General features: G+C 40.9%; 1 protein-coding gene across 1 annotated transcript in view; it reads right to left on the minus strand.

The window, feature by feature from the left end:
• Window positions 1-21,993, minus strand: part of EPHA4 (EPH receptor A4) — a 107,642-nt gene that overhangs the window by 12,433 nt on the left and 73,216 nt on the right. Inside the window, exons 6-13 of the mRNA XM_068954155.1 lie at window positions 15,468-15,592; window positions 14,126-14,285; window positions 12,877-12,988; window positions 7,534-7,592; window positions 6,626-6,739; window positions 6,258-6,443; window positions 2,052-2,113; window positions 1,324-1,533 (exon numbers count right to left, since the gene is read on the minus strand). Of these exons, the coding sequence (XP_068810256.1) occupies window positions 1,324-1,533; window positions 2,052-2,113; window positions 6,258-6,443; window positions 6,626-6,739; window positions 7,534-7,592; window positions 12,877-12,988; window positions 14,126-14,285; window positions 15,468-15,592 (1,028 nt within the window). The remainder of the gene's footprint in view (window positions 1-1,323; window positions 1,534-2,051; window positions 2,114-6,257; window positions 6,444-6,625; window positions 6,740-7,533; window positions 7,593-12,876; window positions 12,989-14,125; window positions 14,286-15,467; window positions 15,593-21,993) is intronic.

Genomic DNA, 21,993 nt, shown 5'->3' on the forward strand with positions numbered 1-21,993 from the left:
GTTATGAAAAAACTCAATTCCTCCTTTCAGACACAGACGCATGGGCACAGATGCATTGCTTACATATGGCTGTCATTTCAAAAATTGTCCATAGGCTCTCTTTGATTTAGCTGTTTGAGTACAGCAGAGTTCATCCAAATTTTCCTGATCCTTCATTACTGATGACAAATGAAGACAATGCACTGTAATGCAAATTGCATTGATTCCCTGTAGTTTACTCTTGAGAGAAAACATAATACTATATCTGCACTCACTAAATTCAAAGGGAGACTTTTCAGTCATTTCTGTCTTTCCCTTGTGTGTTTGTCTAAGCTTCGATTTCCCTGAATACAGCTTCCCAGACCTCTGCTTCTGCTTCTTCCACTTGCCACCCTTATGAGTCAGAAATACCAAAGCTGGCCAGCATTTAATAGCACATGAGTCTATCCTTCCCTGTAAAGGACTGTGAATCCATTAAAGGATGAGAGTGGGGATTAAACTGCAAAAACTGCAAACAAACTCTGCGTTAGGGAGAACAGATGGAGAATGGCAGATATTTAAAAAAAAAAGAAAATAAGCAATTAAAAAAGAGACTTTATAAACTCTCTTGACTTTTTTTTCAGGCGCACGTTAATTACAGAGGTATTGGTACAAAGGCTGGTAATGGCTGGGATGCTGTTTTGTGGGCAGAAGTACTTGCATTAGTACTATTTCACAAGCAGCATACTAAAACGGCTTAGCAAAATTAGTAACAGTGGGAAGCTGACATATAGAAAAAACGGGCGGGAAACTAAAAAGAAAAAAAGAAGTTGAGGGAAAAGCATTTACCACAACCAATGTTGAGAATGCAGGCCTCATACTTTTCCCAGCTCAAATTATTTGGGTCACGTTTGTGAAGAGCTTTGGGATGGGCAAAAGCAGGGGGGGGGGGGGGGGGGGGACACCAAACCTACACTTGCTGTATCAGACCTCAGTGGGACCAGTCACTTGCAAATAATTATGCACCTCTCTAGACGTCAGAAGGAATAGAAGCCCAAGCTCTAATTTCTGGCATCAGATTCCTGTCACGCACTCCTAGCACAATAAGAAAACCAGGGGAATAAACGGGTCACATCCTTAGAGAAGGAATACTGATGTAGCCACCGATGTAGCAATAACACTACATCAATTTATACTTGCTATGGAGCCTGGGCCAATGTTTATTTTTATGTTGTGATACAAGTTTTCACTTATGCCTGAGATTATTTTAAAACAAACCATTTTCACCTCCCACACTGTCGGACAAAAATCTTACGTAGGCAAGAAAATCCACAGGATATTTTCCTTCCTTCCTTCCTTCCTTACCCGTGTGGTATAAGCTGCTTCAGGGTCATCTTCCAGGACACGGGACATGCCAAAGTCAGACACCTTGCACACCAAGTTGCTGTTGACTAGTATGTTTCGTGCAGCGAGATCCCGATGCACATAACTCATGTCAGACAGATACTTCATTCCTGAGCCGATGCCACGAAGCATCCCCACCAACTGGATTACTGTAAATCTGCCATCGTTCTTCTGCATATGAGGAAAGGAAGAAAATCACAGAGCATTACGCTAAAAGCTACGTTATTGCCATCGCTGAAATTGGCAAAGAGCATAGCTCCGGATCCTCATCTTGTCAGAAATAAAATGCAGTGTTATTTCCTCAATCTCCTAACTAGTGTCTATAATTCACCAGTAAAGTACAAACCCAGAGGTTTTGTTACAGCTTCCTGTGATGTATGCAATGTATCCAGTTTTAACGAGCCTACAGCAGTATGCTGCTTTCAAAAAAAGGAGCAAATCAAAACTGTTCCCTTTTAAACATGGCTTATTTAAAAGCCTGGTATTTTAAATATGACATTTATCCTATTTATTCTGTTTTTTTATAGGAGCAAAACCAGAACAGAAACAAAATTTACCAAGAATAAACATAATGTCTTTTAAAATGCTGTATTTTCAATAGCCCTCTGCAAAAACAGAACCAGAATAAGAAACCAGAAAGTGTTTCCCAGTATAAAATCTCCTCAGTTTATTATGAAGCAGTCACCTACCCTCAGGAAGGCATCCAAGGAACCATTCTCCATGTACTCAGTTATGATCATTACTGGTTTACCTGGAGTTTGCAGAAAGAAAAACACAAATCCATGATGAACACTGATGTTAATGGGATAAAAATGGGTTGCACATGATTTTACTGCCAAGACACCTGTCTTACACAATCTAATTTAATTTGAAAAGCACCGAGCTTATGCCTCAGCTGTGGGGAGCAAGAGAAGAATACTATAGGACAAGAACATTTAAACGGCCCCATCTGGAAGGTTAACCCTTTGGGTGACTTGTTGACAAGGGCCTTAGTTAAAGCGGCTCCTGGGCTCTAGGGAATATATGAACTGATAATTGCCAGCTAGGAAGCAAAGATCTGTTCAGATTTGACAGAAATCTTTAGTGCAATTAAATTGTTTGCAGACTACATAGCCTTGCTTTCCAAAATGGGATTTGTGAAGGCTTTGGTCTCTTTCTCTCCTTTGAAACGTCAACACTTTAGGGGAGTTAAAAAACTGTCTGCAGCTACAGGGTGCTCGAAGATAACTATATTCAGAAATGCAAAATATAAACTGTTCCTCTCAACTTTCTGTCTTGAATCTGTATCCTGTGTCTCTCATTATTTATAAATGAGCCAAAGCCATTTGCCTCATGAAGTCAACCACAGGATAAATGATTGAATGAACTGTGTCACATGTCGGGGTATAATGCTTCAGCGGCACTCAGCTTTCCACGGCACAATACAGAGAACCAAGCCTGAGCAATCTGAAGAGAAACGTAATGTTACTTGCACAAGGATGCTTTTGCCTAAAAATAATAGCACATGTATAAATAATGCTTGATGTTGCCTTCAAGTGCTCTACAAAGTCACATGATCCTGAATTTGAAAACATTTAAGTAACATACAAGTAACACTAATTATTTCCAGTGGTCAATTCTGCTTGATATTCAGCACCTGTATATTTGCAGAAATTGGTCCAATATAATCTCTATTTTAAAAGTGAGCAGTGGGGGATATAGAGAAGTTAAGCCACCTGTAAAAGTTTGAATGGCAAAAGCCTGGTCCTGAGATGTGCACTGCTAAGCCTACCTGAAGTCAGGGGAGCGCACGCTGATGAACACCAGCCTGGGATGGAAACCCTTGCTCTCAACTCTTGCTTTAGCTAAGGAACTACAGCATTTTCTCCTACACAGAAGAGAATGTCCCAGAGAAACTGCACTTTTGTACTAAACTGCCTGGAGCACCTCTAAATAAGCAGCATTAACAGAGAAGAGGGCTTAAAGGACATGTCACCTAGACCCTAGACACCTTTGATACCAAGACAGAATTAACCTATCAGAACCACTCAACTTTTCCTTGCTTCTTCCACCAGTATCTATCTGCTCCAGAACAACCAGCTATGAAATCTGCGCTACTGTAAAATGTTGCCGCATTGAGAAGTTCTCATCATCATTTCCAGTTCAGTGCATTTTCACCAAGTTCCTTCTCCCTTCATTCGGCAGATTTCTATTCTGAAGTAATCTTTTTTTCATTAGAAAACAATATGCTTTAAGGACTGACTATCCTGAAAATTTTACATTACTTCACTTCAGCTAACATATATGCGAAATATATCACTTATTTCACTCATCATTACTTATTTCACCTGGTCAGTCCCAAACTAGCATTTCTGGGCTTTTTCCTGTCCCTAACTCTTCCGCCCTTCCCAGCTGATAGCAAAGCTCTCTTTTGGTCGCACGCAAACCAGCGTGCCTGAGAAATGCCAGTCAGGCAGCTGGGCCCTTTGCGATTTGCAAACAAAGCAGAAAAGAGATGGTATTGCATAAAGCAAACTGTGGCGTGTGGGGTTAGTGACCTTGGCGGAGTATTTGCATCCTTAAGGAAAGAGATGCGATAAAACATCATTCTCCCTCTAATTCACCTTTCCAAGCATTCTTCAGTAGAAATAGAAAGAACTCCAACCAAATCTGCATACTTCACCATTTCATTTATCCTTGCAACTGTGACCAGAACCCTTCCACAGAACAAATACACCTAAATGAGTTTTAATTAACCCTCCTCAATCAAAAGACACTATGTCAACATAGAAGGGAAGACAGGGAGACTCTTTCAGTGCATTAACACATAATTTCATTACTCAGGCACTTCTTGAGCTGGGGAGGGGAAAGAGAGAGGAGAAGTTACCATCAGTGAGTCAATTATTAAAGTACTTGACTAGCAGCCAATAATGTATTCATGGTTCTTTGCTGCCTCTCTCCCCTCAACCCCCATCTACTCCACTATTTATCTCACATTTTAATTTTCAGTTTATTAAATGCATTCATTTATCATAGCATTCAGAAAACCTACGGAGAAATTGAGATGAATGTCTTCTTAAGTAGTCCTGTTTACCAAACGCACCAGCTCTGAGGTAACCAAGCTGGCTCGCAGCAGAAATATTACTTACTGCGAGGCAGGCAATGAAATGTTCTTGGGTCAGGCTACCACCTCCTCGGTGAAAATTTCAAATCATTTTAATTCAGTGACAACTGCATTATGCAAATGCATACAGCCATTTATAACTGCCAGAGCTCTAACAGCTATGGGGTTTAGAGCCTCGGTGGGATTTAAACACAAAGATGCGTGTTGCCTCTTTCTTTCACAGAGGTGCTACAAAAATCACTGTCTATGGCAAACATCTGTGACCTGAACAAAGACTACCTTCTCTGTTTGAAAAAAAAAAAAGAGAGGGAGAGCGAGGAGAAGGGAGAGCGAGGAGAAGGGAGAGCGAGGAGAAGGGAGAGCGAGGAGAAGGGAGAGCGAGGAGAAGGGAGAGCGAGGAGAAGGGAGAGCGAGGAGAAGGGAGAGCGAGGAGAAGGGAGATAAACAGACCCACAAAATTTAAACGGAGTATTATATTTTGATTTAAGTTCTGAGGCCCAGAAAACAATGGGCAAAAGAAGTCTCAGACCCCTTTTTTTTCCCCTAGTGAAATTTGTCTTGAAGAGCAGTGACATCCTATATGAGTCACATTTTCAATTATAGTGAGAATAGGCAGACTAGGAGAAGGAAACACACATGAGTAAAGGGGGGATTTCCAGAAACATAAATTCTAAAGTAAGCATCCAGCTCCCACTAACATTCAAGAGGGACAGGGGTTTTCAGTGCTACTGATAGCTTTGACGGTCCTCTACTGGAGATATCTCATGTTCTTCTAGTGATATTTTATAACTTCTTACCCACCTAATTTTAATTCCTTACACTATGAATATCCCGAGTCCCTGTTCAGCCCACACACCGTCTCAGCTGCAGGAGGTAAGCTCCACAAATCCCACCTTTTAACAGCAATTCATGAGCTCACTCTCTGATGTCTTTGCTGCCCTGCGAATGAGTCCCTAGAACCAACAGGTCTTTCAGGATTAGCAGCCAGTGCCACGCTTTACCAAAGTGCTACCTAGTGCAGCCGAACAGGGCCATCTTGAACAATAACTGCACCAGCTCAGTGGCACGTTATGAACTGGGACCCAAACACGGCTCACAGGTGTATTTTTAGCTCTAGCCTGGAAAGAGCATCCAGCGAGCTCAGCCATTCCCTTTCTCAGACAGAGTTAACGGGCAAAGTGAATGCTAACAGACTTAAAAAATTTTAAAAATCCAACCTAACCAAACAGAAAGATCAGCTAGGAAATTTCTGCAAATACAGTGAAGTTACCACACCTGTGAATCAAAGACAGCAAATAAGCAAATTTAAATACTAAAACAGACTACTTCAGTTCAAAGCCCTGCTCTTTACATCTGTGCTTTCTACCTCCAACATACAACACTGTAGTTTTGTTTTGATATTTTTCCTCCAACCATTTTAAATTCTTTGCTTACCATCTGCTTTTGCCTATCCTGTAACAATCAGCTCAGTTTCACAAAGATGTGAAAGATGCCTGCTTGGCATAGCAAGAAGGAAAAAAAAAAGGCTTCGACCCCTGCAGTATTAATTCCCCCTACAAAATCTTGTACAAGCTGCCTGCAGATAGAGTATCAGTTGAAACCATAAACCCATTTATAGCTGACAACAAGATTAATGACTTGTCCTGCGCTGATTTCCTCCTATTAGCTATCAGTAGATCTGTTCCATCTGTCATTTCACAGGAGAGCGGGTAAAAAGAGAAAAAAAAAACCCCACAGATTTAATTTCTCAGTGACTTCCAAATTGGCCTTGTCATGAAAATGACCTACTTACATTTAGTAACTACACCTTCCAAGTGGATGATATTGGGGTGGTCAAACTGTCCCATGATGCTGGCCTCACTCAGAAAGTCTCTCCTTTGTTTATCAGTGTAACCAGCTTTTAGAGTCTTGATAGCAACACAGATCTCTCTTTTTCCTGGTACTTTGAGACGTCCGCTGCATACTTCACCGAATTCCCCTTCAGGAAAAAGGCACAAGAATCCACTGGTCATGAAGCTGAAGCACACACCTGTGCTGTCAAATCGTAACAGTCGGTTCGTTTTGGGGAACTGTCATACAAAGATCATTGGATTCCAACTCTCCAAAAAGCCGATTTAAAACTCTATTTACTGCAAAAAATGCAAAAGTTTTGGCACTTACCCACACCAATAACTTTTTCAATCTTTATGCAAGAGGCATCAATTTCCTTGGCAAATTCCCTCACAGCTTGGTTTGGATCCTCATATGTAAAAGGATCCACATATGTTCTAACACCTGCAAGGCAGAAATGTTTTATTTGAAGTCACTGATCTACATGCTGCTGAACACAGAACATATGAGACCAAAGCCTTAATGATATACAACACCAAAGAGAGCGTACAATAAAAATGTACTGTAAGCCAGGAATGACTGATGAAAGAAGGAAGGACTTAATGTATTTTTCATCAATGTGATTTTTTAATACAAATATTTAACATTTCCCAACACTGACAGATAGAATCAGACTTTTGCCAATAAATGAGTGTCACAAATCACTGTCATCACTAACCGGCCAATGGCCAGACTATGGACCCACGAAAGAAAAGACAAGAAATTTCTGTTTTAGGAGCAAAGAAATTCTGAGTTCAGGTCCTAAATTTGGTGCCAGAGTGACTGAGATGGAAGTAACAGTAGGATTCAGACCTGAAAAAGGGCAGCAAAGTTCCCATCCCCTTTTCTGCAGGACTGCCTCTGGCCCATCCAGAAAGATGGAAATACTCCTTGGCAGAGTATTGTGGAGAAAAATCTTGCCTAGGCATCACTAGCCAGGAAGAGGAGTCTTTTAGCGGAAAGGAACAATGGAAGAAAATAGAAGAACCTTCTTCCTGTCCTTGCTCTCAAATACATTTATACAGATGCTTCTGCTTTCCCTGTTACTAAAATGCATGCTTTTGTATAAGGATGGCTGCAAACAAGGAAAATAAACACATTCATCTCAAGAGGAACGTCATTCCTTATTTCCTAAAGATCAGAACATGGGACATGTTTTGTGAATCAAATCAGAAAACCCAAGCCCCATTGCCTTTTACCTTGGTTCAAATGTTTCTCCTCATCTGCCTCTTGCTTAGCCTTACTGTACTTACTGCGTCTGTCAGAACAAAAAAAAGCATTACAGTTCAAAATAAATATCTTACTTTGAGACAAGCCTGGTCTTCTTGACCTGCCGAGATTTGAGCTGTTTACACCTGCCACGACCTGTGCTCTGCAGCTCCCCTGCGAGAGCCCATGACACAACTCACACCTACCAGCAGGGCAGGAGCCTCCTCTCCTCAAACTGCTCTAAGTGTTACTGGCATCAACAAAGTACGGAGGGAAGCACAAATCTCTGTATTTGCATCTCGGCATTTAAACAAAGAAAAGAAAGCTTGCATCTCAGCTACTTTTTTCTTCAAACGTGTACATTTGCAATTCAGGGCAAAAAGGGGCCAAACTGCTTTTTAGCACAATCATATAGGGATTCAAACGCAACAACAGAGGTGTTTTGGTAGATTGATTTTCAAATACAATCGGGCAAATGCCAATACCTACACCTTATTTAACTGAAAATTTTAAAATAGTCTATAAATACAGAGACTGGGACCGCAGCAAAGAAATTCTGGCCATCAAAAACGTAGATCTGGGGGATTTTTGGTTTTTTTATTGTTGTATAGTTGAGGCAGACAAAGAAGAACTCCTGATGGCAGACCTCCTCTACTAAACCTCTGAGGGGAGCACATTAATGTAGTGTATAGTATGTTAATTCTATAGAATATTATTTCTACACCTACACACACAATTATGTATCCAGTTATATATTAAATTAGTTCAGCTTTAAACCTCAAAGGTAAGTGGCACTAAGAAAAGTTAATAATACAAGTGGTTACTCTGATAGGGAGGATATTGAGAAGTCAGCTCAGCCAAACGTGTATTGCGATTAGAAGTTCCCTGGTGTATAATAGTACCTAGATATGGAGGTTTGATTTGGGGTTTTACATACAGTTCACTGAAAATTCAGAACCACACTTAAGAACAGGCACTGCCAAACAGGAGGCCTTAGCATTGTTTACTCCTCAACTTGCTTGTTCCTATGGAAGTCAGGGGCAAAAACATCCCATCATGTCAGACCCAGGCTAACTAACTGGCAAAAGAGTCCACGCTGGAGCAAACAAGAGTGAAGGAAGAAAGAGAAACCGAGACCAGAGGAAAGGCGAGGTGAGACTGGAACCCAGAGCAGGGCAAGACAACCACCCTTTTGGGGATACTGGAGTGAGACTGTGTTAAAAGTCTGAAAATGGCACGTGGTTAGAGGAGGGAAACGGGACTGGGTGAGAGAAAGGCCTATGCGCAGAAATGAGTTAAAAGGGGTCAAAAGCCTGGAGAAACCAGGAAGAAAATACGTGACTTTCAGAGGTTTGATTGCAGCAAATCTTCCTGAGTTTCACCACTCCCCTCCTGTCAGCAAAAACCTTCCATGCCCACCAGCAAAAAGCATCTTAACTTCCCCTTCTGCGCTTGGCCTATGATCAATGGCAGCTTCCCATCGCTACCAGCTAAGAGGCCATCTCCCAACCTTTGTCTCTGCCATCTTTCAGTGTAGCGTGTTACATATACTATATCAACAGTACAAACTTTAAATTATCCATAAAATAGAAGGAAAAAAAGTCCTCCTCAACATGCTAAGACTACCCTATTTTTGAGCACAGCTCCCAACAATATCAGGCGGACTTGCATTCAGACATAAAAAGCAGGAACACCCCATAATTGTTTGGGAGCTTCTTTTCTTGATGAAAGTCAATTAAACACAAATGACTTCAAATCACAAGAGCAGCATTATTAAAAACCACACTGGATCCAAACGTCAATTTAGAACACTTATTTGCCCGAGGACTTACAGCATCGGCATAACAGAGCTGAGTTAAATAAAAGGACTACATTCTGCTCCAAGTTACTGAACTGAATAAGAGTCAGCACAAAATCTCACCCACTACCACATTGGACCAAGTCAGTTAAGGAGATTGCAGAGATGGTTTTGGATACTACACAACCTCTCTCAGGGAAAAACAAAAAGATACTGCATCTTAAGCAGGACCCCTTCAAATTCATTTTATTTATATTCAAATACAGATGGGAGATAGGAAACACAAATGTTCTTTGTATGAAAGCATTTTTTAAGTATGAAAAAACGCTTTTTACCTTACTTTAAAAACTTAAATCACCCTATTAACAGATTTAAAAAACCCTTCCCCCCACTAAAACCCAAGGATGTGCAAAAAACAAAAGGAAACAAAGGGATTACTGTTCAAGCAATATAATTGCAGCTTATTAACTTTAAATAATACTTTCCAAACTAACTACCTCCTTCCATATCTCCCTCTGTCACCTGCTGACCTTTCCTGCTTGCCTCGGGGCAGGACGCTCCCGGGGCTGCCAAGGCCGCCGTGAGACAGCCTGGGAAGCTGGGCACTGACTCGCTGCCCCACGGGGAGGAGAGCGGGGCTCACCTGAATGACAGAGGCAGCCTTTGTCACAGGTTTGAATTCTATAATTACAGGGATTTTGGTGGTGGTGGTGGTGAAATAGCTGCTATTCAAGGAAAGAACACAGAAGCTTTCAGAAACAGTGGGGGTCAGAGGCGTAGGCAAATCTACAGGTGGGGCATGGGGATAAGGAGGGGAAGGTCTCTCCCAAGCACCAGCAGTAACTCTAGAAGGTATTCACATGTATTGAGGTGCTGCCACCTTCGCCATTCACACGCAAAAGAGGAGCTGAGGGTTCCTGCAGCGCTCAGACATGAGGCTGATGGAGCGTGCTGATCCAAAACCAGCAGCAAAAGTTGGGCAAATATGTTCAGCTAAGTTTGCAGAGCAGAGCATAAAGAAACAAACAAGAGTTTCTGATAGAAACTGCTAGACAACCAAAGGGTTTTTTAGAAGCCATCTTCCTCCACCCGCTACTACTACTTTAAAAAAGTAGCTCTTATTGCTTCAGTTTCCTGAATCCTTTAAAACGCTATTTGAAATATTCTCATTTTACTCAGTGTTCCTGCTCAGTAGGGTAGGGTTTGGAAACGCTCTAGGCTACGCTTCCTGCGTTCGGCTGTATCAATATGCTTGTCTTAACCTCAGGAAGTTTAAGCTAACATTTAGGCAGGTTAGTTCTCCTGTTAACACAATCGTTGTGGTCACAGAATAGAAAAAAACAGCTCAAGCTGCCTGAAGGCAAATTCTGTTGTGAAGATGAATTTTGGGACTTGAGTAATAACTTGAAAAAACATAATGCGAAATTAGTAATAATAACCCAGCATCCAAAAGTGGGCACCTACACTATATGTCCGCTGCCAACATTTGGCTCACAGATGCAGAGAGGCTACATCTGCAGGCCAAAGCACAATTCTGATGGTACGAATATGACTTTTAGGTCATGGCTATATTACAAAACCTCCTCATGGGGACTGTATGGGTAAGAAAGCATTTTCTCTGCTAAAGTAATTTGGGAACAATGTATAATTATTTTGCTATTAAATTTTGCTGGTATAGGAACATCGTAAAATATCCCCAAAGCCCACACCTTTAAGTGACAATGGTAAAGTGGTTAAAATCGTTAGGGTAACGGTGAATATTAGATTCTGTTTATTGAGAGCAACTTCCAACTACCGGCGAGCTGTGTACTGAGGAAGGCTATTAATTAACAAGGCACCATGCATCAGTATGCACAGAACAGTTGCCCTGTCTTCACATTTCATTCATTTTGCTCTGTCTTTCCCCTCCCACAGCCTCCGGAGGCCTACCAGTACAGAGCTAGGGGGCATCTCTGAACCCACTGCACTAGACTGCTTTTACCTCCATCCCTATCAGTGCTCGGACCAGCCTTTTGCCTATGCTACCCACCTATTCTTTGTCTGCTTTTTCTGTCCACTTTAAACACTTCTGGGCAGAGATAACTAAGCAGACAGCCTGGGCAGTGAGAACTGGCTGAGTACACATCAGCATCAGCGAGACTGTCAGCTACCTGGCTCCAGGCAGCCTTTCCTTTGACAGCTTTATGGCCGATACTAAAGAGAATCAATACGAGGGCAAGGGGTTGACATTTCATTTTCTAAAAAGTGATCCATTGAGGGCCAATCACCAAGCAGTGTTTATCAGCCTTGGGAAGTGACTTTTTTTTTTTTTTATAGGGGGAGGAGGGGAAGGAATCATCTCAGAGCAACTCGACAGGCTCAATTCTCCAAGGTGGCGACTCATAATTAGAAATCCAATGTATCCTGCTATCAATCCTGTCTTAAATAATAAAGTGATCAATAAAAGTAGAGAAGAGATTAAGTCATCAAGCTCAGTGATGCTATTTTCTGTTGCAATGGCTTTTAATAAACCCGTCTCTCTGCATTACATTTCCATACGTTCTGCTCATCTTTCTTCTTGCTGGCATGGAGGCTTTGAGTTGAACACCCACAGAAAACTAGAACAGTGCACGAGTACTTACTAGATATTATAATCATAGTGACTCAACTGCTCTTTAAGATAATTTGAAATTAGTGAGTAAATCAAGAGGAAGTTGTGCACATTTATGGCTGTCGCCATTAAACTGATCGGAGACTGAACAATCTTGAAAACTTGCATCCTTCAGATCCCAGACCTGAGATGGAGTAGCGATACGTCCAGTTTTCTCTCATAAATATACCAAGCCAAAATCACGCTCATCTTTTTAAATAAGAAAGAACACTAAAAGATGAAGTCGGAAGCACTCACATTATGTTTCTGCTACACTATCCTCCCCATTCGCAATGTTATTCCTGATGCCTGGGCTGAATCTGGGGGAATGAACAAGTACTTGGTAGAAGATTATGGTTCTGCCCTAATCAAATAACCTATTGATCCAGTCTGTTGCATCACTGCATACGATGCTGAATGGCTGAGGCTTCTGTTTTACAGTCATTTTCACTCGCAGCGGAAGGACTAACCCAAGACTAATGCAGACTCATACAGATAGCTAGCCTCTAAGACAAAACCACAAGCGCAGCATCACAATAGCTTACTTCACAATAGTATACTTGTTTATTCCCTGTGTATAACAAGTCAGTCCAAGAAGATCTACTGTACTCATACTCATTAAACTTAACTTCAAATTACACTGTCCACAAATCTCTAGTTGGCTTGCTTCTCAGTGCCAGTTACTGGAATCAGTTTTGCATTTGAAGGGCAAATAGAGCTGGAACTATTGCCATTACATCACATGCTGCTGTGGTACTAATGTTAAGAAGATCAAAGCTACATGGGAGAAGGCTTGTAATGCAAATGCACTGTTTATGATGCTAATCAAAGAATTTAGCTTTGTTTGGAGGAGACAAAAAGCTCCCTCATGAAAGAAAGGGGAGAGAGAGAAGCTTAAGTTCTTACCTCCTGCTGATGACAAAGGCTGCAATGAGAATGACCACAAGAACAACACTGCCAGCCACTGAAACCAGAAGCACTGTGGGATTGGTACCATCGCCAATGATGGGGGAAGGAACTGAAAACAGAAAAGGGAGCATTAGTGTCAGCTACCCTCAAAAAATCAACCTAGGTAGCACTCAATGAGGCGTTCTGGCTTGTGAAGGCTGTTTAGAGTAGTACTCAAACCCACTTTCAGGCGTTCATTATATAGTCATTTGACACAATTTTCCAAGAGGGTCCTAATGAGCTGAAGACATGATGTTTGGTAATGATTTGGGGAACCTCAGTTCACTGAGAACAAGGACTCCCTCTCCTTCTCCCCTCCAGTCCTGCTCAGAGGGTATAATTGCTATTTTTGTTTTTTGCCCTCCTAATTGCTTTCCACTCTTCTTTCTTCCTTCTTTTTTTCCCTCAGTGGGGCCAGATGATCACTCCTCAAGTGACACAAAGAGAACAAGTTGTTTTAAAATGTCTTCCTCCTTCCTGCTGGATTGATTATTTTCAGCTGTTAACATCCAAAAGGATGTTGGCACAGATTGGCATGAGCTTAAATTGATTTGAACAGGCCTGTATGTCCAGAACTAAATAGGCTCGGTCATATCATCTTCCTGCCACTAAAAGGCAATTGTGTTTTTTGTGGCAAATTTATACGTTACCTAGAACAAAGTGAAAAGCTTTATAGATAATACCATTCAAAAATTCTCTCTTTACATGACTGTCTAAGGGCAAGCGCAAATATGTCAGCTAACATAAGGCACGCTTCGCCGATCTAGTAAAGTAACACTAGAGTAACAGAGCTGTATTCCCCTGCAAATGAGATAATCCAAAAACATACAGAAACATCCCACATTTACATTAAACAATAATAGGTACATGAATCTCTCAAGAATCAATGGCTTTCACGTATCTACAGGATGTATGTCTTCTTATGCCACGCTGAGGTATTTTCACTTTAAGTGTCTAGAATATAACCTATCCAAACAAATGTCTACCGTCAGATTCGCCACATTATTAACAGCCTCTGGAGGAGAGGTGCCGCAGTAGAAATGGCAGTTAACAGTCATGCCATGAGTCATGCAGCTATGGAGGAACATTTTCCCAGAATAGGTGCCCCATAATCCAAGCAACTGAAGAGAACCTCCCAACACACAGCTGTCACGTTTGCGTTGTTCTCTCAAGGAAAAGAGAGAGAGATCAACGGGCATGTTTCTACCTGTATTAGTTGTGAACTCAAATGGCCCACTGAAGTCTCCATATCCTGCTGCTGTCCTGGCCCGCACATGAAATACATACGAAGTCAGGGGGTTCAAGCCTTTAATGTCAGTGTTCCTGGAGGCTGTCTTCACAATGCGATAGCTGCGCTCGTTTTGGTCCTAATAACAAAAGGATAGAGGGGTGAGCAAGGAAAAATGCCTCACTGCGCCATGAACAGTGGAATCCCACTTCCTTGCCAAAAGTGTTATGCTGAAAGACGATGACTAACGACGACGGAATTCTCAAAATACATCTCAAAGGCCTCTGCTGCCGGCCTTGCTCCATACCCCAAGTACTGCGTTCTGGGAGGGATCCCTGAGCAAGCCAAAAAAGGGTGATGAAACTCTAGGTATGGTGATCATGTATCATTGATTATTTAAGAAATTGCCCAATAAATTCCTCTGGAAAGCAGCCAGGTTCTCAAATATGATTCTGTTGATGAACAAATGACATTTTATTCATCCATGCTGGTGCTGCTTTTTTCTTCCTACTAGCCAGGACCCACCAAAACATATGAAACACATAAAAAAATAAACCCTTGACAAATATCTTCCAGAAAGTCCCATATGAAGGGCTATTCTTGTTTTTGGCTGGAAAATACATAAGAAAATATCATAATTTAGCCTTACCAAAAATCAGCTGCCTTTTGCTGTATGTATGAGAGAAGCAAAAATGTTATTATCTTCTTAAAAAAAATTAAAAAGCGTGTGTGTGCATGTGTGTGAGAGCATGAGCTCAAAAGCAGGTAATTCTTCACTTTGGCAGACAACCTTCAAAGAAAGCAGCTCTCTTCATGGTTCCATACTTGAGGAGAGAAATTATTTGTAGGAATAACATCTCTCTCTACCTCAGAGAGTATGAAGAATGTAATTTGCTTTCCTTATTCTTTATTAAAAGCCATCCAACCCACACCATCACTCTAAGCAGAAGCTATTGGCAAACAGATCTTATTATCATTAGTGTGTTATATACTTCATTATTATATTTCTGTCTATGATGTAAAGCTAATGCCTCACTTTGACCAACATTATTGATTCTCATTATAAATATGCTTGCTACAAAAGCTTGGTTCCTAGGTAAGAAAAAATAACAAAACAAACTCATACCATACAGCTAGAACAGCCTATATTTTACTTCAAGCAACCATTCAAGTGCATGAAATCCTTAAGTGGATATTATTAAACTAAATGATGGGAGCCTATCTGCAACTAAACCATAATTAAATGAGATAAAAAAAAAAAACAAAAAACAAACGCCCTAAGCCCAAACAAAGCTCCTTGCTCGTCCACTGTGAACACTACCTTTTCATAGTATTTGACTTCATATTCCAAGATGACTCCATTTGGCCTGTCCGGCTCCAGCCACGCCAAAGCAACGCTGTGTCTTGTTATCTCTTTAGCTTGGATCAAAGCAATTGGGGATGGAGCTGCCAGAAAAAAAGAAAAAAATTATATAAGCAATGATTTAGTCTCAAATGAGGAACGTATGCTTGTAATTGTAGCTTTCACAACGAGAGGACTTACTGACTTGTGAGCAGTTTCAGAAATTGTGTTTTTCTTGTTGGGGGTTGCACCCAATAAGCATTGTTGCTGTTTTCTGTAACAGAAGTATGTTTAATTCCCTTCTAATAAGGCTTGTTTTAAGATTCTGGGCTGTGCTAGATAGGCAGCCTCTGAAGTAACAGCACAGTAGTCTAAATGACATAATGTTCATGATGCCTATGGACCAAACCTCCATAACAGGCTAAAGTACCAAATGATTCTGCCTTTTTTTGACCTTTGTTAGTATATAGAGACTCGTATGCATTAGGTTTTGGTCCATATTGATTCTCCTTCTCTAGGTCCTAAAATTAACTGGTGTTACTTCACTATTTGCTGTATAAGAACTATGGAATTCCTGACGGACCAATCCTGTTTTCTCTAAAGCTGAGAAAATTTTGCTATTGAATTAAGTAAGGCCAGAATAAAGCTCAACACATATGAATTTGGACCCTCCCATGAAAAATAGAAAACTTGTATTTCAAGAGTCTGAGCCAATTTGTGCCTCCTAACTTGCCCTCCCTAGTGCCTCAGCCGGTAAGCAGTTCCTGGAGAATGAGGAAGCTCAGCGTCCAAGAGCCAGGTTCTGCCTTTGATAACACTAGGTGTTTCCCAGCTAGAAGACAGCAGAGACTGGCCCATCATGTACCAAACTGGCATAATCTGGCCCTGTCCCATGTGGTGCAATACATACATGTTCAAGAGATAAAGTAGGACTACACTGTCAAGGGGAAGGGCTGAATGATTTTTGGCAAAACTCTACCTAGCAACAAGATAAACTCAAAGATCCTTTAAACTGTATCTATGTGTCATAATAAGGGCTGCTATGAAGAAGATAATGGAAAACATCTCATTGTGCACCCTACACTTTCAATAGAGCCCCTGCGAATGCTGAAGTTCAGGTTTTGACTGGCTGGCGGACAATGCGTTCTCCCTATGACTGCGATAGTAGCAGATTCATGGCTGTGCTGGGGGAATGGGTTTTCTGAAGATTTATGAACCCAACTGCCCCTTTCTTGCTGCTATGTTGCTGTGTGGTCACGTCTCTAGCCAGCTGTTATCAAGCTCTTTTGATGCTGACAATAGCTGGTATAAATGGTGGAGTCTCCAGGGATAAAAAGGGACATTCATGAAATTTTTAATCTTATCTAACAAAGCTGTCCTGTATAACCAGAGATTAGAAGTCTTCCTAAATTGAATGTATTTCTTCTTTTGTCCTCTGAAGCTGTAGACATGTTGCTTTTTTCCCTTTTTTTTTCCTTTTCTTTTTTTACTCTTAACTTTAGGATGACGATCCATGAAAATGTAAAAAAGAGAAAAAAAAAGTACCCTTGAAACATGTATCCTTGAAAAGTACCAAGACAGACAAATAAATAAAACAGTCACAGTAAATGAAAGGAAAATTGAATGTTGAAAGCCTCAAAGCTACGTGACCATATCAGACAGTTCTGATGGAAGTGAAAATAACCAGAAGATGCCACACAGGCACAAAAGGGTGTCTCCCTCTTGACGTGAAACCATCAGGGAGCTGCTTCCTGATTTACTCTGTGACAGTTTGGCATCTCTGTTAGAAATGCCTCCGGAACCCTTCTCTCTTTTTCCTTGTCTGTCTCTCACACGCAAAGGCAAACACTGGATGACGGAGGAGACTATAAACACAGCCAACAGGGAGGATCCAGGTGTGGCTCCATCAAGTTAGATCTGTGGCAGGACTGAGAATCTGCTTAATAACCCCACGCTTCCTCAACAGAGAACAGGAGCTTTCCTTTTGCAGGAAGAATGCCACTCACAGCTAACAAATTGAAAATCAGATTTCTTACTCTAAAACACACACAGACACAACATTATTGATAAACCAACCAGAGAGAAATCTGCCTAGTTAATCAGTGCCTCATGCTGGGGAGCCATGCAATTCTTTTCACTGAGAATCTGTCACTTACTCTGGTCTGACCTTAACAATTTCAGAGAGAAAGTTCACTTTCTTACCCTCACCCTCTTTTTAACCTGCTTGGCTTCCCATTTCATTTCTGCAGGCATTTATATTGGAATTTAGTGAGTCCTATATTACGAGGCTGGTAAAGTGCTGTACGGAAACATATTTTTGCTCTGTTGTAAAATTGCTATTCACAGCAGAAGAAAATATATTAATCGCCTCTTCTTAAGGATGATGCTTAGTTTTCTACAGTTTAACAAATGCTTTCTTGTATCTCTCAAAAACAGACAGTCCACTTTAGGTACTACTTCATACCTCCTCCTAAGCCTCCAGGATAGGAAAGAGGATCACACATCAATTCCTTTGTCAATTCTTATGATTAGAGTTGCAAGAATGGCCCTAGTTTTTTCTCCCTTCCTTTATACCTGTTGAATACTAACCATTATGCAACTTCATCCTAATTAACTTTTTATCCATTCGCTTGTTTGTATTGTGCAGATGAGTAACTTGTTTCTGGGCTCTTTTGTCTTGGCTGTTCATCCTGCTTCTCCACGTGCTATACAGAAATCCTGGGAGTGCTGACATCCACGTCATGAGGAGGTACCAGAATGGCAAAAGGCTGCCAAGGAGCTCTTTTCTGTCTCTTTGGCATAGAGCTGGAAACGTCTATGCAGTAGGAAGGTCATCTGTAGCACCATGGACCTGGAGGGATTGGGCTCAGTAACTAAAGCTATCCTGCTGCAAGGACAAAACCCTCCTTTACCAATCCTCTCTTACTTCTGCCGACAGCCCTGTAAATCAGGTTGGTTGGCTGGTGGGTTGGTATTCTAGGAACCACCATGACAGAGGCATCCCATCAGCTGCCAGGAGTAGCTCTAGCTAACAGAGAGGGTGACCAGGCTTCATGCTCTGTGCTGTCCCAGCCCTCTGGGTGAGCTTGTGCAAAATATTTAGATTCTTTGCTCTTCTTCCCTCCACCTTTAAAATGACTCTTTGGGATGTTGTGAAGATAAACATGTAACACTGTAAAATGATGCTTTGATCGCGAGCAGAAGACAGTAGTGTCTCTTACATTTGAGTGTGATAATTGTTCATTCTGTACCCACACACTCCTAGAGAAATCACATGGAGGATAACTTGATCAAAAAGAACAACATTCAAATTTGAGATGTTTGCAATAGTACCACAGAATACTTTTGGAAGAGAATAAAAGATGACATTTTCTTTCATCCTCTTCACTTTCCTCTTCTCTGTTCCCAGATATTTAGAAAGAAATACTAAGTCAAAACTTGTTTCTAAATCACCATTGTTTAGAATAGCAAATTTTTTTTCCCACATGTGCACACACAGTATGTATCAAGCACCAATTCTACCAGAACAGTGCAATTTACAGTGAAGAATGAGGAGATATTTTGGTGTTTAAAAAGGGGTCCCTTTAACAAAAGCACTAAGTGTAACTTTCCTTAGTTCAAAGCTCAGCAGTTCCTCTCCCTTAAAAACTCCGCTCCCTACTGATGTGAATGTTGCAATTTTCTTTTATCTACTTCCTCAATAACCTGCCATTAAACACCTACTAGTAGTTTTATTACTGCAGTTCTGAGCTTGTGGCCTACAGAGAGAGAAAGAGCACAGATGTACTACAAAAACTTCACCCAAATGCCATAAAGCTATATCCCAAGGCTAATAAGTGCTGAATTATAACAGTTTCGAGGCACTTTAAAGGATGGCAGAAGCAGAGTGTCAGTTTTTCATTACTGGTTCAAATTAAGGGGGGAGGGAGGAAAAAACAGGAAATAAATAAATGCAATAAAAGTCTCTGGCATGCAGGCACCCATGAGTGAAAGCAGCCCTTCATAAAACTAAAACGTGAGTACTTGGATATCAAAGATACACAATGCCCAGTGTTTTAGTGAAGATGCCTTCTTAACCACAGCAGGGTTTACTTTCCACTCCCCATGATTTGAATTTAAATGGATCATGTTTACTCAAGGGGTCTTTCACTGATTGAAAAATATACCCACAGTTCGCACATTATCTCAGCTAAATTCAAATAACATATTTAAATTTAATTACTTGAAGCTTAGGGGTTTCATGCTTTTCTTTTTTCCCCTCAATTGCACACAACAACACTTATTTGTTTTTATCAATGGCTATGTGCTTTGTCAAGCATCAAAATTAAATGCTTGAAAGCACTAATGATGTTACTGTGATTAAGGGTTTTTACCTTCCAGGGTAGACACTAAAAGCCTGTTCCATTATTAATTATTTAAAAAAAAAAAAAAAGATTTTTGAGAATCTAAGACAGAAAAAAAGTCCTCTTAAAAATCAAAACAAGAAAATAAAAGATCTGTTAACTGAAACAAAACACATTTAAAGAAACCTGGCACATTTAAGGTTTTCTCTTTGAATATCTCTGCCTTGTAACATGTTTTTTACATTTGATACTGTAAATGATGTTATCAGATAACTTTACAGCAGGAAAAGGATATACACCACAGAGAATCAAATATGTTTTTAATGATTTCTAAAGGCAACATTCTCCAGATCACGTTCTGATACTTTTATTCATGTAAGAGGGCAACTTACTTTACTAGCTGTCACACTGCCTTCCAAACAAGTGAAGGGATAAGTATCCAGCCCTATTTTGTTAAGTATTCCAGATTACATTAAAAAGGAAGCAATTTTGCTCTTTCCTAAAATGTTAGTGTTCAGTTCTGCTTCCCATCAGTCTCTCAGGCCTTTCACCTGCTCCTCTCTCGTGTCTGGACAGAAATGCCCCCAAACCCTTATTTTTTGAAAAACACCACCTCTGTGCTCTGAGCACTTCCAGCAATTGACTTCTCATAGGAAGGGGAATACATTTCAGTTGTGACCAAAATAATTGACTGAGAATGGCAGGAGATCAAATTTCCAAACATATGTCTAACCCATGAATCCACAGAAGGACAAGCACATGAAAGGTTTTTGCACATGTGAACCTATTTGTACACACACAGATTAAATGACTATGCCCAAATAGGACTGAGCTAGAATCTGGCATTCCCACTCTGCACTGCCAACACAATTACTACTTTTTGCTCCTAGGGACCTACAGAAGCCTGCAAGACTGGATGTGCACCTTAAGAACGAGCTACGTACTTTTTTTTTTTTTTAATTCATTAATCCCCAAATAACTCTCCCTGTGTATAAGCACAGTAAACATTTGTATAAGCAATGGTTTCACCAGGTTAGGACTTGGACGAGGATCTAGAAGCCTGATTGCTCAACTGAGCCACTGGAAGCCTCCCAAGACATTCCCTAGCCCTCTGTCTTCCCACTGTCTGCCTTTGCCTCCCAGAGGAACGATGACTGGTGTGGAACACCTCCCAGTTTGAAACCGAGACGCATCGAGGTTCAGGCCAGCATTTTCAAGCCTTAGCATTTAAAGCAAAGACTTTAAAACTGCCCCGCTGGAATAAACTGCCCAAGGTTATCCTCCCACATTCGAAAATCCTGGCCTCTGTAATGTGAAGCAGTGTGACAATTGAGCTTGGCCTCTTTCTCTCAGTCCCTTAAATCAGTCATAATACTTCTGCAACTAAAGTTTCCTTCCTTAAAAACATGCTGCTCAGGAAAGAAAATAGCTCAGCCACAGGGTACTCTCATATGACATCTTCATTCCAAGATGAAAGGCACACATCAGCTTTCCCTTCTTTCCAGGCTCCACAACGCAGTTGTTACATATGTGAGCTCTATGGAAAACAAGTGACAAGCTCTCAAGCCTAGGGACCAGCTCACATTGTCTATGTTTATAGTGATATTTTCATAAAGGAAAGGGCCAGAAAATGAGATTTTGAAGACTGTTAACACTGCATTATTATATTTTAAACATTTCCTCTGTTTTAAAGATTTCATTTCTTGCCTCTCCCAAAAGAGAACCTGCGCTGCAAATCTTGCCAGACCACAAAAGCTGGCTCTGACTTGCATCAAATCAAAAGTTTGCAGAAAAACGCAGGCTGCTAGCCACAACAAACAATAGTAGCTCAGGATTATTAGAGTGCAGTATTTTTACCATCCCACCCCAGCGGTCCAGTTCTTGGAGAACTGCAGTAACCACTTCAGATTCGTAAAGAGCCAATGTGTCTTCCTGGCTGTTAAGTCCCATTCTGCGCCAGCTTTAGCAGAGACTACATTAGCATACTGGAACTGCTCTAATTTAGACCAAACCAATTATAGGAGCTGAGGTCTGACCACAGTTCCCTGTGGGCAGAAACTCAGAAACTCTGATGGGACAGCGGTAACGAAGATTTTATGCACTCAGGAGACAGCTTGTTCTGACCATCAATTTCTAGGGACAAGCTCTTGATACCACTATGT

This window comes from Struthio camelus, chromosome 9 (genome assembly GCF_040807025.1).
Source record: "Struthio camelus isolate bStrCam1 chromosome 9, bStrCam1.hap1, whole genome shotgun sequence".
Lineage (NCBI taxonomy): Eukaryota > Metazoa > Chordata > Aves > Struthioniformes > Struthionidae > Struthio > Struthio camelus.